The sequence below is a fragment of the Hylobates moloch genome, unplaced genomic scaffold (genome assembly GCF_009828535.3).
Source record: "Hylobates moloch isolate HMO894 unplaced genomic scaffold, HMol_V3 SCAFFOLD_5, whole genome shotgun sequence".
In the NCBI taxonomy this organism is placed as follows: domain Eukaryota; kingdom Metazoa; phylum Chordata; class Mammalia; order Primates; family Hylobatidae; genus Hylobates; species Hylobates moloch.
Genome location: NW_026652280.1, coordinates 86,458,987 through 86,473,746, shown reverse-complemented (window position 1 = coordinate 86,473,746; position 14,760 = coordinate 86,458,987). Strand labels below are relative to the sequence as shown.

Below are 14,760 nucleotides of genomic sequence, written 5' to 3'. Positions count from 1 at the left end.
CGGAGGGTGGGGGGTGGTCTCCTCATTTTACGACTGAAGAAACTGAGGCTCAGATAGGCTAAGGGGACCATGACCAGGATTCAAGCCCAGGTCTGAGGCTGCCACCCACAGTGTCTGTCCACAGCGCCCCACCTTCAGGGTCCCCACCGCTCCAGCCGAGTGAGCAGAGCAGCCCTGCTGCCACAGTCTCTTTATTTCCATCTCAGTCTCCCCTGCCTGCCCATTCCTGGGGCTCCAGGCCCCAAGCTCAGCAGCAGAGAGTTCATAAATAAATAAATTACAAAAGCGGGCAGGGAGTGGCCTGGCCAGCCCTCCCGGGGCTGTGGCTCAGTGCTCGGTGAGTGACAGCCGCAGGATCCGCTGTAAGTCCTCCTCCTCCTGCTGCCCGCGCCGCTCCCGCTCCTCCTGCTCCCGTGAAGACAACTCCAGGGCCAGGCGCAGCTGCTCTTCAAAGCTGGGTGGGCCGGGGGCTGGGGGTGTCCTGGGAGGGGATCCTGGGCCCCTGGGCTCTGTGGACAGCCGCAGGCTTTCCTGGAGGGCCCTTCCAGGCAGGGCAGGGGAGGGAAGAGCAGGGCAGGGGAGGGAAGAGCAGGCCAGTGAGCGCCAAGGCTGGGGCAGAAGCCGAGGGGCTGGGGACCGGCTTTGGAGGACAAAGGCAAAGACAGGGTGGCAGGGAGAGGAGACAAGGCAGGGCCCTGCTTCCCCACCCCTCACACCACCTTTGGTGGCAGATAGCGCTGCTGACAGAGGGTGGCCTTGCAGAGGGCCTGGGGTCCTAGCACCTTCCTGCTATCCCCCTCCCCGCCAAGCCAGGGCTGGGGGGACAGGGACCCAGCCAGCCCCATGAGGGGCTCACCGCTCCAGCTGAAGCTGTTCCTCATAAACCGTGGCCTGGGGAGGAGGACGGGCACCAGGCCGGGTGTTGGTCAGCGCTTCCCAGACGGTCACCTGCAGCCACCAGAGCCCACAGCTGTCACTTCTGCCCTGTGGCTGCAGAGGCCAGAGCCCACCCCCTGCACAAGTCCCACCTGCTCCGCCTCAGTGCCCGCTTCAAGCAGGCTCTGCTGGATGGCGAACTGCAGGAGGTCATCATCCTCGTCTCGGAGGGGCTCGCTGCGCTCCGTGCCCAGCACACTGTACCCCTCGGGCACTTCAAACACGGTGGGATCCACCTCGCACGGGAAAGGGTTCCCTAGGCAGGTGGCAGAGGGGCCACGCTCAACCCGCGGGGCTTGGTGACCAGAGAGCTGTGCAGGCTCCCTCTTCCTCCCGTGGGGGTACCTGACGCGGTGACAGCAGAGCTGGGGGCCGGCACCCACACGGAGCTCAGGGGCTCGTCACAGCCACACAGGTTGCTGAAGGTGATGCGGGCATTTAGCACGTGGAAAAGGGGAATCTCTGTGAGGAGACAGCCACACCTGAGCCCTGGCGGAGAGCCACCTGTGCCTCCGGCCCCTGCAGCTCTCTAGGGACTGCGCTGAGGGGAGGGCACCATGCCTGAGGCCCTCCCACTGCCTGGGCCCAGCCTCTCACCAATTTTGACGGGGAAGCCAGGTGGAAGGCGCAGGGTGATGAAGTCGCGCAGCTTGGCAAAGTGAGCGTTGCTGATGGCCATTAGGTCGATGATGGGCGTCACCTGGTCACCCAGGGAGAGCGGGTGCTCTTCACTCAGCCACAATGTTGCCTTGAACCTACCCAGCCGACCACAGGACATGGGTGAGGCACCGCTGGTGGCGCTTCCACTGAGGACTGCCCTCTGGTTCGTGGGCAGCTGCCTTTACCCACCTTCTGCCTGGCCTGGAGTGCCCTGCTCTGCTCAGATGCCACTGCCCACCTCCCCCGGGAGCTAGTGTCCTGGCCACATGGCCCAAGCTGCCCTCCTCCCTGGGCCCAGGCTGGGGCTCCTGAGAATTTCGTACCAGCTCATCTGGTCTGGACAAGGAGGCCAGGTGCCAGGCTGTGGGCTTCTCTCTGGGCCTGGCCCACAGCCCCATTTTCCTCCTCAGCCCAGAGCTGGCCACCAGCTCACGTGTTGCCAAACTTTTATGTCCAGCACACCCCAGGGCAAGACTGCCAGGGTTCGAATCCCAGCGACTGTTGGGTGGCTAAGAGAATCCTCCTGAGATGGTGGGGAGAGCGCTAGGCTTGTGCAGGCACTGTGCCTGCTGTTATCGCCTACACCTGCTCAGGGCTCCTCACGAGGTAAGAGCGTTAACTGTTCTGTTCCACCAAGGCAGACGCTCCACTCCCAGGCCACGTCACTGGGGGCCCTTCCCACTGTGCCACGCTGGCCCCAGCAGGTACTCATGAAATTCAATAGAAAACCATACATGGGTGGCACCATCCATTCATCAAAGACAAGCTACCGGTTCTCTGTGCCAAGCCCCTTGCTAAGGGCTGAGGACCATGGATAAGGCAGACATGACTCCTGCCCTCCAGGAGTGGAGTCCAGAGAGAAGCCAGCTGAGGGGTGGGTCCCTCACTATGACAGGCCCAGAGAGGGGTCTGCAAGAGCCCTCGTCCCGAGGCAAGTCCCCAGCCAGCTCTCAGACCTCACCTCTGTACTTTGCTGGACATCTCGATGGGGCGGCCTATGTTCCGTGACTCCAGGCTGAAGCTGGGGTCGAAGTACTCCTCAGGGGAGATGGCTGTGGGGTTGGTGGGGCTGGCTGCCTGCTGCACGGGGGCCTGCATGGGTCCCAGGGCAGACTCAGCGATCAGGGCGACAGAAGGCGCCCTCCCGCCCAGGCTCGGCCCCCCGCCAGCCCTGTCTCAGCCCAGCCCCAGCTCACCCCGGTGTGGGAGGAATGCTGCTGGGCCATCCCCAGGAAGGACTGGAACGGAGTCTTCCCCGCTACGGAGAAGGGGTGGGAGCCGGTGAGGGGACACTATGCTTGCATTGCCCCCGCCCACCTCCACCCCGGGAGCCTCCTGTCTGGGGGAAAGGGGGCAGATGGGAACGGGGAGGCCTCCCAGCTCACCCCGGGAAACTCTGGCCCCTGACCCCAGGCCAGGGTGACCCCACCACACGGTGTGACTGGGCAGCAGGCAGGCGCACCTGGGTTTACCTTTGCTCCTCGACTTGTCCTGATCAGAGAGGTGCTCCGTGCGTGTGCGTGTCACCAGCTCCACGTTGGTGGCACTGTACACCTGGGGAGCAGGGGACACGGGGAGCTGGGGGCTCAGAGCCTGATCCCCACACTCAGCCTCACCAGTGCAGAACCCAGGTCCTCCTGTCCCAGAGACAGATGAGATCTTGCTCCCCAAAATGGAGGAGGTGGCAGGGTCTGAACCCTGGGAAGTCACCAATGAGGAGATGCAGCCCCAGGGTCAAGAGGAACACACTCCTCTTTTGATCTCGGTACCCTGGGTAGGGGCCCGTGATGTGGGTGAGCCCTATGTACTCCGCAGGGGCTGGGCACTCAAGCCCGCTGAGTTCCCACAAATGCTCAGGGTTTCCAGAGCCCAAGGGCTACTCTGGGATGGATGTGGAGAGGAGCTGAGTTCCTGGACCTCATCTCCTACCCCCAGCCCCCCACCCCTAGCCTCTCCTGCCTTGGCCTCGTAGCCGCTAACAGTTTCCATCTTCTCAGACCGCCAGCCCCAGATACCACATTTGTTCCTGAAACAGACCAAACAGGAGCTGGTGAGGACCTGCACCCTCACACCCTGGCCAAAGCCTTCCTTTCCAAAGCCCCCTCCAATCAGCCTGCCCGGGGTGCCCAATTGTGAGGGTCCCTTCTCAGTATGAAACATGGAGGACCCCTGAAGAGGGTGCCTGGACAGCGGGGGACACTTGAGCATGGACTTGAGGCTAGAAGACACTGAGGAATTAGCAAGAATCTTGTGAGGTATGATAGTGTCGGGGCTGGATTTAAAAACATCCTTGTCTTTTAGAATTGTGCAGAAGCATTTACTAGAAACATTAGGACATCTGGGATGAGCTTTGACATACTCTAGGAAACATTTTTAAAAAAGGTAAGGAAGGATAGATTCAATAAGATTGGCAAGATGTTGATAAATGTTGAAGCTGGGTGATGAGTAAGTATATTATCTCTTCTTTCATATATGTTTGAAATTTTCCAAAATAAAAAGCTAAAATAAAAGTATGTCAGTTGGAGACTCCAGTACCCCACTTTCAATAAGGGACAGAACAACTAGAAGATCAACAAAGAACCAGAAGATAAGAACACTACAGCTAGACTTCATAAACAGGTTAGAACACTCTACCCAATAACAACCACACACATGCTTCTCATGCGCACACAGGGCACTCTTCAAGGCCATATACTAGGCCATTAAGAAAATCTCAATAAGGCCGGGTGCGGTGGCTCATGCCTGTAATCCCAGCAGTTTGGGAAGCTGTGGGAGGTGGATCATGAGGTCAGGAGATCGAGACCATCCTGGCAAACATGATGAAACTCCGTCTCTACTAAAAAATACAAAAAATTAGCCGGGCGTGGTGGCGGGCGCCTGTAGTCCCACCTACTTGGGAGGCTGAGGCAAGAGAATGGCGTGAACCTGGGAGGCGGAGCTCGCAGTGAGCAGAGACATTGCCACTGCACTCCAGCCTGGGTGACAGAGTGAGACTCCGTGTCAAAAAAAAAAAAAAAAAACTCAATAAAATTGAAAGGATAGAAGTCATACAATGTATGTTTTCCAACCACAATGGAATGAAATTAGAAATCAATAGCAGAAAAAAAAAACTTTGGAAACTCACAAATATGTGGAAAGTAAACAACACACTCCTAAATAGCCAATGTCTCAAATAATAAATCAAAAGAGAAATCAGAAAATACTCTGAGATAAACAGGAATAAAGACACAACATATCAAAACTTATGGCCGGGCGCGGTGGCTCACGCCTGTAATCCCAGCACTTTGGGAGGCTGAGGGGGGCAGATCACGAGGTCAGGAGATGGAGACCATCCTGGCTAACACGGTGAAACCCTGTCTCCACTAAAAATACAAAAAATTAGCCGGGCGTGGTGGCAGGTGCCTGTAGTTCCAGCTACTCAGGAGGCTGAGCCAGGAGAATGGCGTGAACCCGGGAGGCGGAGCTTGCAGTGAGCCGAGATTGTGCCACTGCACTCCAGCCTGGGCGACAGAGCAAGACTCCGTCTCAAAAAAAAAAAAAAAAACAACTTATGAGACACAGGTAAAGGCCAGGCCAGGCCTGGTGGCTCACGCCTGTAATCCCAGCACTTTGGGAGGCTGAGACAGGCAGATTGCTTGAGCACAGGAGTTCGAGACCAGCCTGTGCAACATGGTGAAACCCCGTCTCTACTACAAAACAGAAAAAATTAGCTGGCGCCTGTGTTCCCAGCTACTCAGGAGGCTGAGGTGGGAGGATCACTTGAGCCTGGGAGGCGGAGGTTGCAGTGAGCTGAGATCACACCACTGCACTCCAGCCTGGGCGATGAAGTGAGACCCCATGTCAAAAAAAAGAAAAGACAGACATGCCTGGAAGTGTAAATGTAATATGTGTGAATGCCTATATTAAGAAAGAAGATCTCAAATCAATAACCTTAACCTAAACTTCTATGTTAAGACAATGGAAAAAGAGCAAACTAAACCAGAAAGAACAGAAAGAAATAATAAATATTACAGTAAAGGTTAATGAAATAGAGAATAGAAAAATAATAGAGAAAATTAATGAAACCAAAAACTGGCTCTTTGAAAACATCAACAAAATTGACAAACTTTTAGCTAGGTTGACCACGGTGGGCAAAAAAAGAGAGAGAAGACTTGGCTGGGGGCAGTGGTTCACACCTGTAATGCCAGTGCTTTGGGAGGCCAAGGCAGGAGGATTGTTTGAGGCCAGGAGTTCAAAAGCAGCCTGGATGACATAGTGAGACCACATATCTACAAAAAAAGAAAATTAGCTGGGCTTGGTGGTGCATGCCTGTAGTCCCAGCTACTTGGGAGGCTGAAGGATCACCTAAGCCCAGGAGTTCAAGGCTGCAGTGAGCTCTTATCATGCCACTGCACTTCAGCCTGGGTGACAGAGTAAGACTCTGTCTCAAAAAAAAACCAAAAACAAAAACCTCAAATTACTCACCAGAATCAAAAATGAAAGAAGGGAGCAACAGAAATAAAAAGCATATAAAAGGATATAATGATAGCTGTATGCCAACAAATTTTATAATTTAGATGAAATGGACAAATTCCTAGTGAGACACAAACTACCAAAACTAATCTGAGAATAAATAGATAATCTGAATAGATGGATAACAAGTCAAGAGACTGATTGGTAAATATAACAACAAAAAACTATACACACACACACACACACACACACACACATGCTCAGGCCCAAATGGCTTCACCACTGATTCCTACCAATCTTTTGAAGACAAATTAATACCAATTATTTGCAAACTATTCAAAAAAATAGACAAAGAGGTGACATTTCCCACTTCAGTTTATGAGGCATCACCCAGATACCAAAACCAGACATATATCACAAGAAAACTACAGACCAATATCGCTTATGAATATGGACACAAAATCCTCAATAAAATGTGAGCCAACCAAATCTAGCAACATATGAAAAGAATTATACACCACAACCAAGTAGAACTTATCACAGGAATGCAAGGTTGGTTCAATATCCATAGGTCAATTGATGTAATGTATCAATAGAATTTTTTTAAAAATCACATGATCATATCAATAAACACAGAAAAAGCATTTCACAAAATCCAACATCCTTTCATGATAAAAACACTCTAAAAATAAGGACTGGAAGGGAGTTACGTTAACCTGATGAAGGGTATCTACCAAAAACTCACAACTAATATCATACTTAATGGTAAGACTGAATGTTTTCCCCCTAAGATCAGGAACAAGACAAGAATACAAGGATGTCTGCTCTAACCACTTTTATTTTCTTTTTTATTTATTTATTTACTGTTTTAGATGGAGTCTTGCTCTGTCGCCCAGGCTGGAGTGCAGTGGCGCAATCTGGGCTCACTGCAACCTCTGCCTCCTGGGTTCAAGCAATTCTTGTGCCTCACTCTCCCAAGCAGCTGGGACTACAGACACACACCACCATTCCTGGCTAATTTCTTTTTGTTTTTGTATTTTTATAGAGATGATGTTTCACCATGTTGGCCAGCTTAGTCTCAAACTCCTGACCTCAGGTGATCTGGCTGCCTCAGCCTCCCAAAGTTCTGAGATTACAGGCGTGAGCCACTATGCCCAGCCTGCTGTAACCTCCCCCCCTTTTTTTTTTGAGACGGAGTCTTGGTCTGTCGCCCAGGCTGGAGTGTAGTGGCACGATCTTGGCTCACTGCAAGCTCTGCCTCCCGGGTTCATGCCATTCTCCTGCCTCAGCCTCCTGAGTAGCTGGGATTACAGGTGCCCGCCACCATGCCTGGCTAATTGTTTGTATTTTTAGTAGAGACGGGGTTTCACCGTGTTAGCCAGGATGGTCTCGATCTCCTGACCTTGTGATCCACCTGCCTCAGCCTCCCAAAGTGCTGGGATTACAGGTGTGAGCCACCGCACCCAGCCTCTAACAACCTTTAATCAATATTCTACTGGAAGTTCTAGTCAGAGCAAGTAAGCAAGAAAAAGAAATAAAAGGCATCTAAATTGGAAAGGAAGAAATAAAACTAAATCTATTTACAGATAACATAATCTTACATGTTAAAAAAAATACTGAGGAAAGGAATCCACTAAAAATCTACTTGAATGAATGAGTTTAGCAGTGTTGCAGGATACATGGTCAACATACAGAAATCAATTGTAATTTTATACATTTGCAATACACAATCAAAAAAATTAAGAAAAACATTTGATTCATAATTGTATCAAAAAGAATAAAACCCTTAGTTGCCGGGCACAGTGGCTCACATATGTAATCCCAGCACTTTGGGAAGCTGAGGCAGGCAGATCACCTGAGGTCAGGAGTTCAAGACCAGCCTGGTCCGACATGGTGAAACCCTGTCTCTACTAAAAATGCAAAAATTAGCCAGGAGTGGTGGTGGGCACCTGTAATCCCAGCTACTTGGGAGGCTGAGGCAGGAGAATTGCTTGAATCCAGGAGGTGGAGGTTGCAGTGAGCCTAGCTTGTGCCATTGCACTCCAGCCTGGGCAACAGAGTGAGACTCCATCTCAAAAACAAACAAACAAAAAAAACAACAACAAAAAAAACAGAATAAAACACTTAGGAATAAATGTAACAAAAGAAGTGCAAAGCTTACACTCTGAAAACTATAAAATAATATTGAAAGAAATTAAAGAAGATCCAAATAAATGGAAAAACATCCCATGTTCATGGATTAGAAGACTTAACATTGTTAACATGGTACTATTCCCCAAACTGCTTTATAGATTCAGTGCAATTCCTATCAGAATCCCATCTGACTGTAGAAATTGACAAGCTGAATCTAGAATTCATATATTCTGCCTACACTGGGTTGTGAGAAAAAAGAAAATATAATTCATATAAAATGCGAGGGTCCCAAAATACTGAAATAACCCTGAAAAAGAAAAACAAAGTAGGAAGACTCACACTTTCCAATTTCAAAACTTACTGCAAAGCAACAGTGATTAAGACAGTATAATACTGGCATAAAGACAGACATGTAGACCAATGGAACTAATGTGGGAATCAGAAAGTAACCCATTTATCTATGGCCAGCTGATTTTCAACAAGGGTGACAAGACCATTCAGTGGGAAAAACATAGTCTTTTCAACAAAAGGGGCTAGGACAACTGGATAGTCACATGCAAGAGAACCTTCCACTATACACAAAAATTAACTTAAAATGGCTCAAAGACCTACGTGTAACAGCTACAATTATAAAACTCTTATGACTCAATAATCAAAAGATGACCCAATTTTTTAAACGAGTAAAGGGATAGGTGTGGTGGTTCATGCCTGTAATCCCAGCACTCTGGGAGGCCAAGGTAGGCAGATCGCTTCAGCCTAAGAGTTTAAGACCAGTCTGTAAGCTCTATCTCTACAAATAACTAAACAAAATAATTAAATGATATAATAAAATAATTACAAATAATTTAAAAATTAGCTGGGCATGGCAGCATGCCCCTGTAGTCCCAGCTACTTAGATCACTTGAGCCTGGGAGGTGGAGGTTGCAATGAGCCATGATCACGTCACTGCACTCCATCCTGGGTGAAAGGCCAGACCCCATCTCAAAATAAATAATTAATTAAATTAAATAAAAAACAAGTAAAGGATCTGAATAGACATTCTGCAAAGAAGATATACAATTGACCAATAGGCACATGAAAAGATGCTCAACATCATTGGTCATCAAGGAAAGGCAAATCAAAATCACAGTGAGCTATCACCTCTCACCCACTAGGCTGGCTAGATTCCAAAAACAAATGAGTGAATAATGACAAGTGTTGATGAGGATGTGGGGAAACTGGAACCCTCACATGCTGCTGGTGGGAATGTAAACCAGTACAGCTCATTTGGTAAACGGTCAATTAAACAATGAGTTATCAGTAACCTAGCAATTCCACTCTTAGGTATATACCCAAGAGAAATGAAAACATATGAAACAGAAATTAAAACATATGTCTACACAAAAACTTGCACATGAATACTTAAGAGTGGCATTATTCATAACTGCCAAATAATGCAAATAACCCAAATGTCTATCGATGGGTTAATGAATAAACAAGATATGGCATATTCATACAATGGCCACAAAAAGGAAAGAAGTAGTTACATGCTACAACTTGGATGAACCTTAAATATATTATACTAAGTGAAAGAAGCCAGACACAAAAGGCAACATATTATAAAATTCCATTCATATGAGAACTCAGAGTAGGGAATTCTACAGAAACAGAAAGTAGATTAGTGGTTGCTTAGGACTGGGAGAGGGGATGAGGAGTTTGGCGAAGAGTTAGCTAAAGGGTGGGGGGTTTCTTCCTGAGGTGATAAAAATGTTCTAAAATTGACTGTGGTGATGTACAAATCTGTGAATAAATATACTAAAAGTCATTGAACTGTATGCTTTAAATGGGTGATCTTATATGGTATATGAGATTATATCTCAATAAAGCTTTTTTTTTTTTTTTTTAAGTGTTTCCACTGACTGTTAAGGGAAGAGGGGGCATGTGTTGTCAGAGAAACTCTTGCTGGAAGGGTCAGGTTCCTAGGCTACCCACAAACGATTCTGCCCCCAACACAGCCACACCAACAACAAGCCAACATTGGTGCAAAGAGCTGCTGTGAACCACAGCCTAAATCCTTGTCTTAAAGGGAAAACATATGGGGTCAGGAGTCAAGAAACTGGGGACATCTTGACCTGACCCCTCCCCACAAACATGGCCACAGGAGCCCAACCACTCCCGCAGTCTGAGTGAGACATGGGCTGCAGCAACCCACCTGCCCCTGAGCAGCCCCTGGTGAGTGAGCCCAGAGGCCTGAACCAGGATCTTCAAGGATCGCCCTGCCCTCATTAATGGTGGCTCTTGCTATCCGTGCCCATCCCACCCACGGTGTGCCAGGCCCCGACCGACCTCTCAAAGGCCACATTACGAGTGTCCAGGTGGGTGGAGACGATAGGAGAGGTGAGGCGACTGGCCACATGCTCCTCGCTGGGCCGCATGGCGGCCAGCAGTGCTTCGGGCTCCTGCAGAGCGAGCCCCAGCGTCTCCACATGCACCACCTGCCGGTCATGGTCCACCTCCATCACCAGGGCTCCTGCCTCTGCCGGCAGGTAGGGGTGGACAGAGGGGGCGCAAATCAGTGCTGGGCGCCAGCAGTGCAGAGAGGGCGATCATGTACCCTCAGCCACCTGCTGCCAAGTGGGTCAGCCTTGGCCCCTGGATCCCACTCCATCCCCAACCTCAGCTTCCACATCTGGAAAGTGGAGAGAAAGGGCAGCACCGTCCTCCCAAGCCATGGGAAACCCGAGAGCCAAGGAGCTGCAGTGAGTGTGTCCAGAGCTCACCCTGGCCCTTGAAGATGAAGCTCCTCCGGCCCCGCTGCCAGGTCATGTGCTCAAAGCCCAGGAGACTGGTGTCTACTCGCAAGCTCTCACCCCGCTTCCACACGCGGTACACATCACTTGGGCACATCTTGGACACAAGGGGCACTGCAGGGTACACAGGGGTCACTGGGGGTCTTTCCAAAGGCCCCACCCCAAATCCCTGGGAGCCCAGAGGTCCCTACTCACCCCAGCTGGTGAACTCCCACTTCATCTCCACGTAGAAATCAGGGGCCTAAGAGAAACCAGAGCTGCTCTTCAGGGCCCTGCCTGCTGCTGGATCCAGCAGGCCTGGGAACCCCTTGTCCACAGCCAGCCCAGCCCTTCATTAGGTCTTTTTTTTTTTTTTTTTTGGGACTTGCTCTGTCACCCAGGCTGGAATGTAGTGGTGCAATCTCGGCTCACTGCAACCTCTGCCTCCCTGGGCTCAGGTGATTCTTCCACCTCAGCCTCCCGAGTAGCTAGGACCACAGGTGTGTGCCACCACTCCCAGCTAATTTTTGTACTTTTTGTAGAGACGGGTTTCGCCATGTTGCCCAGGCTGGTCTCGAACTCCTGGGCTCAAGTGACCCGCCCACTTTGGCCTCCCAAAGCGCTGGGATTACAGGAGTGAGCCACAACACCTGGCCCTTCATCAAGTCTTGACTCACTGCTATGGCTCAGCTACGCCCAACCACTCTGCCCAGGAGAGGATGGGCCAAGTGGGGCACTACGATCGTCTTTGGGCAATGAGGCTGTAAGGTGGAGGCAATGAGGCTCCACCTGGAGGTGGAGGTGGAGGGCCAGCTTCAACCTGGCCATGAGCCTGTGCAGAGCCCTGGGGGAGCCTTTGCTTCCACTGGGTCTCACAGTCCTACTCTGTAAAGGGGGCACAGTGGCTCCCTCTGAGGCTGCCCCTGGGGTAGGGGGTATGAGGTAGTATGCTCTGCCAGCCAGGCCCCTCCGCGTGCTTCCAGAAGGGTGCATAGTAGCAAGTATTCCAGGGGCTCAGGCCATAATCCACGGAGTCAACCTTAAGTCCCTTCTCCAGGTAATCTGCATTCTTCAGGAGGCCCAAAGCTGGCAAGGCTTCTCTTCCAAAGGGCCCAGTCTCTCCCACGTGAGCCTGGCCGTCTCTCTTTCCTACCTGACCCTGGGCTGGGGTCAAGATAGACAGACCTAGACAGACCTCCTCGCTGGTGGCAGGAGGCACACTGCACAAACTGGGTGCCTTTCCAAGGCCAGGCCTGGCACAGTAACCAGGGTGGTGCCCTGCCATGGTACCCCACCTCCATAACTGTGCCCTGCTGTACCTGGCGAAGTTTGTTGAGCAGTTCCGGAATGCCCGCCAGCCTCTGCGTGGCCCTCTGGTAGTCCCGATACTGGAGCACCAGCTGCACCATCTCCGGGTCTCCAGTGCTGACTGCCTCCTGCAGGACTGCGGGCACCAGGCTGCTGAGGGGAGCCCTCCAGATGACCCCAGGCCTGGCTGCTCACTGCCCCCCACCTGCCAGCCTCAGGGGGAGCCCCTAGTCCTCTGCAGTACCTGCCCAGCCCTGGCGGTTCTCTTTGCCCACGTTGGCATTGTGTCGAAGGAGCACTCTCACGGACTCCAGGTTTCCCAGAGACACGGCCAGCTCCAGTGGGGTCCGCCCGCGGGGGTCCTCCTGTTCAATGTCGTGCTAGGGGAGACGGGACACTCACAAAGGGCAGGAGAGAAGAGGGCAAGGCAGGGAGGCTGCCAGGGCGGGCAGGGTTGGGAATCGCTGTGGGAAATAAGGACGGCGGACTGACCAGGGAGATGGCAGAGGGTGGCCTGCGTGTCCTGGCAGGGGAGAGGAGGGGGCAGGAGGGAGGGCAGGGGCAGAACGGGGGTCTGGCGGCGGGGCCTGGTCAGGCAGAGGTGCAGGATGTCAGGAGTTTGGCGGAGCCTGGGGACCAGGATCAGAGTTCTTGTTCTCAGCTTGGGTCAGCAAGGATGCGAAGCGAGTTCGGGCGAGCAGGGCAAGGCCCAGCGCAGGGGAGAGGAGGCCAGAGGCTCAGGAGCGAGGGGCCGGTGACCTGGGCTTGGGATCGTGCAGGGGAGGAAGGCCCAGGATGTGGCTGCGGAGCTGAGCAGGGGCAGGCGGCCTCCAGGACGGAGGCCACAGCCTTGGGTGGGGGATCCGGGGGACGGGCCGGGTGCCCCAGCGGGGCCTCACCTGGTGGCTGTGCAGTGCGGCCTCCAGTTCGCGATGCCGGTTCGCCCAGACGAGCCGGTGCAGCGGGAAGGTGGGGCCCGGGCTGGCCATGCTGGGCCTCAGCGCCGCATCCCGGCCCCGCCTCGGCTTCGGGCCTGGCACGGCCCCCTAGCCTCCCCTCCGAGCCGCGCCCCAGCTGCGCCCCCCGCGGCCCCCGCAGCAGTAGCGGCGGCGGCGGCGGCGGCGGCGGCGGCAGCGCGGGCGGCAAGGAGGGCGGGGCGGGCGGCGGAGCGGGCGGGGCTGCGCGGGGCCGGGGCGGGGCTTCTCGTGCGCCCCCGTCCCCCCGCAACCATGGCAACCGCGGCCAGGCCAGCGCGCGGCAGAGCAACCGCGGGCGCCCGAGGAGATCCCGGGCCTTGGGTCTGCGCCCCGACCTCGGTCGGGCCCGGGTCCGCTGGGGCGGCCTGGAGGGCGGTGCCCGGTTACAGCTCCGCCCGCGGCCCGCAGGAGGCGCCCCGATCCCTGCGCAGATCCCCGGAGCCGGGTCCGGAAAGAGAAGGGCACTGGGCGGGCACGGGGCGGGCACTGGGCCCCTGGGTCGTGCACGCGCGTGCGCGGCGGGCCGCGGTCCTGCTGCAGCCGTGATACCTGCGTTTCCCTCGCGGATCCCCTCGCTCACCCCGGTCTTCCTACCCCAGGTCCCGCCGTCACCGACTCTGCTGAGGGGTGCGGGTGAAGTGGGGCGCCCCGGCTCCCCTCGCATCACCGAGCACCTGGCCTGGAGACGAGCAACGAGCAGACGCCACTAAGTGCTCGCCGGCTGAGCGGGAAGCACCTTCCCCTGGGACCTGGCCGGTGTCTGCAGGCCCAGCGATGCGGGAAGGCGGCCCCTGGGGCCCTGAAGTCAGGGATAGGAGTTCGGGGAGAGAGTGGCGCAGGCCCAGGCAACTGCAGAGCCGCCCGGCGGAGGACCGCCCGCGGCGAACGGCTACCTTCGCCCGCCGCACGAGTCCCTTTTGCAGAGGCTGCGCTTGGCTGCCAGCGTCAGGAGAGGAAGGCGAGTTTCCAAATCAGGGCCGGCCCCTCCACCCACACCGGAACTAGGGTGCAGGCCTCCGTCAGCTCAGTTCCGGCCCTTGATTACTGGAGGCCCAGCCTGGGGTCTCGGGCCCTGCTTTTGCTAGGTGGCCAAGGCTGACTGACCCTGTACTCTCCGTTTCCCTACGTGGAACATGATTGAGGAGGGCCAGCTAGCTTGAGCATCACTTCCTGCTGTAGGGTGTCCTCAGTTCTGAGACTCTGGGCTGGAAGGCCTGATTGCCATTTTTACCCTGCCTTCTCCCTGTAGTCACATGGCGCCTGTGCCATCTGGGATCACTTTGCCACCCCACGCTATGGTGTCATCTGTGAGGTCTTGGGGTTGATAGCAGCCGGAAAGCTTCTGAGTGCCCAGAGCTCACCTGCTCACCACTGCTGCATCCCTCCCTGGCCACTTTTCTCAGAGGCCGTCCCTTCCCTGAGCCCTCTCCAAACTCAACCCCGACAGGACTTTCTTGGTTCCAGCCTCTCCTGATTTCTGCCATCTTGAACATGGCTCCCCACTGGCCCTTAATTCCATGACAGTG

General features: G+C 53.8%; 1 protein-coding gene across 3 annotated transcripts; it reads right to left on the bottom strand.

Annotated features, from left to right (window-relative positions):
* Positions 1-175: 175 nt before the first annotated feature.
* Positions 176-13,410, bottom strand: ANKRD13D (ankyrin repeat domain 13D). Of its 3 annotated transcripts, none has more exons than XM_032153615.2 (15): positions 13,157-13,410; positions 12,502-12,637; positions 12,269-12,393; positions 11,166-11,211; positions 10,941-11,084; positions 10,507-10,696; positions 3,556-3,622; positions 3,069-3,150; positions 2,793-2,854; positions 2,558-2,688; positions 1,534-1,691; positions 1,282-1,398; positions 1,029-1,192; positions 857-948; positions 176-541 (listed from the first exon to the last, which is right to left on the bottom strand). In XM_032153615.2, the coding sequence occupies exons 1-15, from the start codon at positions 13,244-13,246 to the stop codon at positions 328-330; spliced, it is 1,818 nt and encodes a 605-aa protein (XP_032009506.1). In that variant the 5' UTR covers positions 13,247-13,410; the 3' UTR covers positions 176-327. The 3 variants fall into 3 exon arrangements, with proteins under 3 accessions (XP_032009506.1, XP_032009505.1, XP_058294980.1); XM_032153614.2 differs by having other exon boundaries at positions 182-531; positions 13,157-13,330; XM_058438997.1 differs by having other exon boundaries at positions 340-509; positions 13,157-13,330.
* Positions 13,411-14,760: the final 1,350 nt, after the last annotated feature.

Excerpts from the sequence above, each read along its gene's own strand:
- ANKRD13D (XM_032153614.2), bottom strand. The coding sequence starts at position 13,246 with ATGGCCAGCCCGGGCCCCACCTTCCCGCTGCACCGGCTCGTCTGGGCG. Across the intron at positions 1,692-2,557 it reads ATGTCCAGCAAAGTACAGAG|GTTCAAGGCAACATTGTGGC; the intron begins GTGAGGTCTGAG and ends TCGGCTGGGTAG. Across the intron at positions 532-856 it reads GAACAGCTTCAGCTGGAGCG|GAAAGCCTGCGGCTGTCCAC; the intron begins GTGAGCCCCTCA and ends AGGGCCCTCCAG.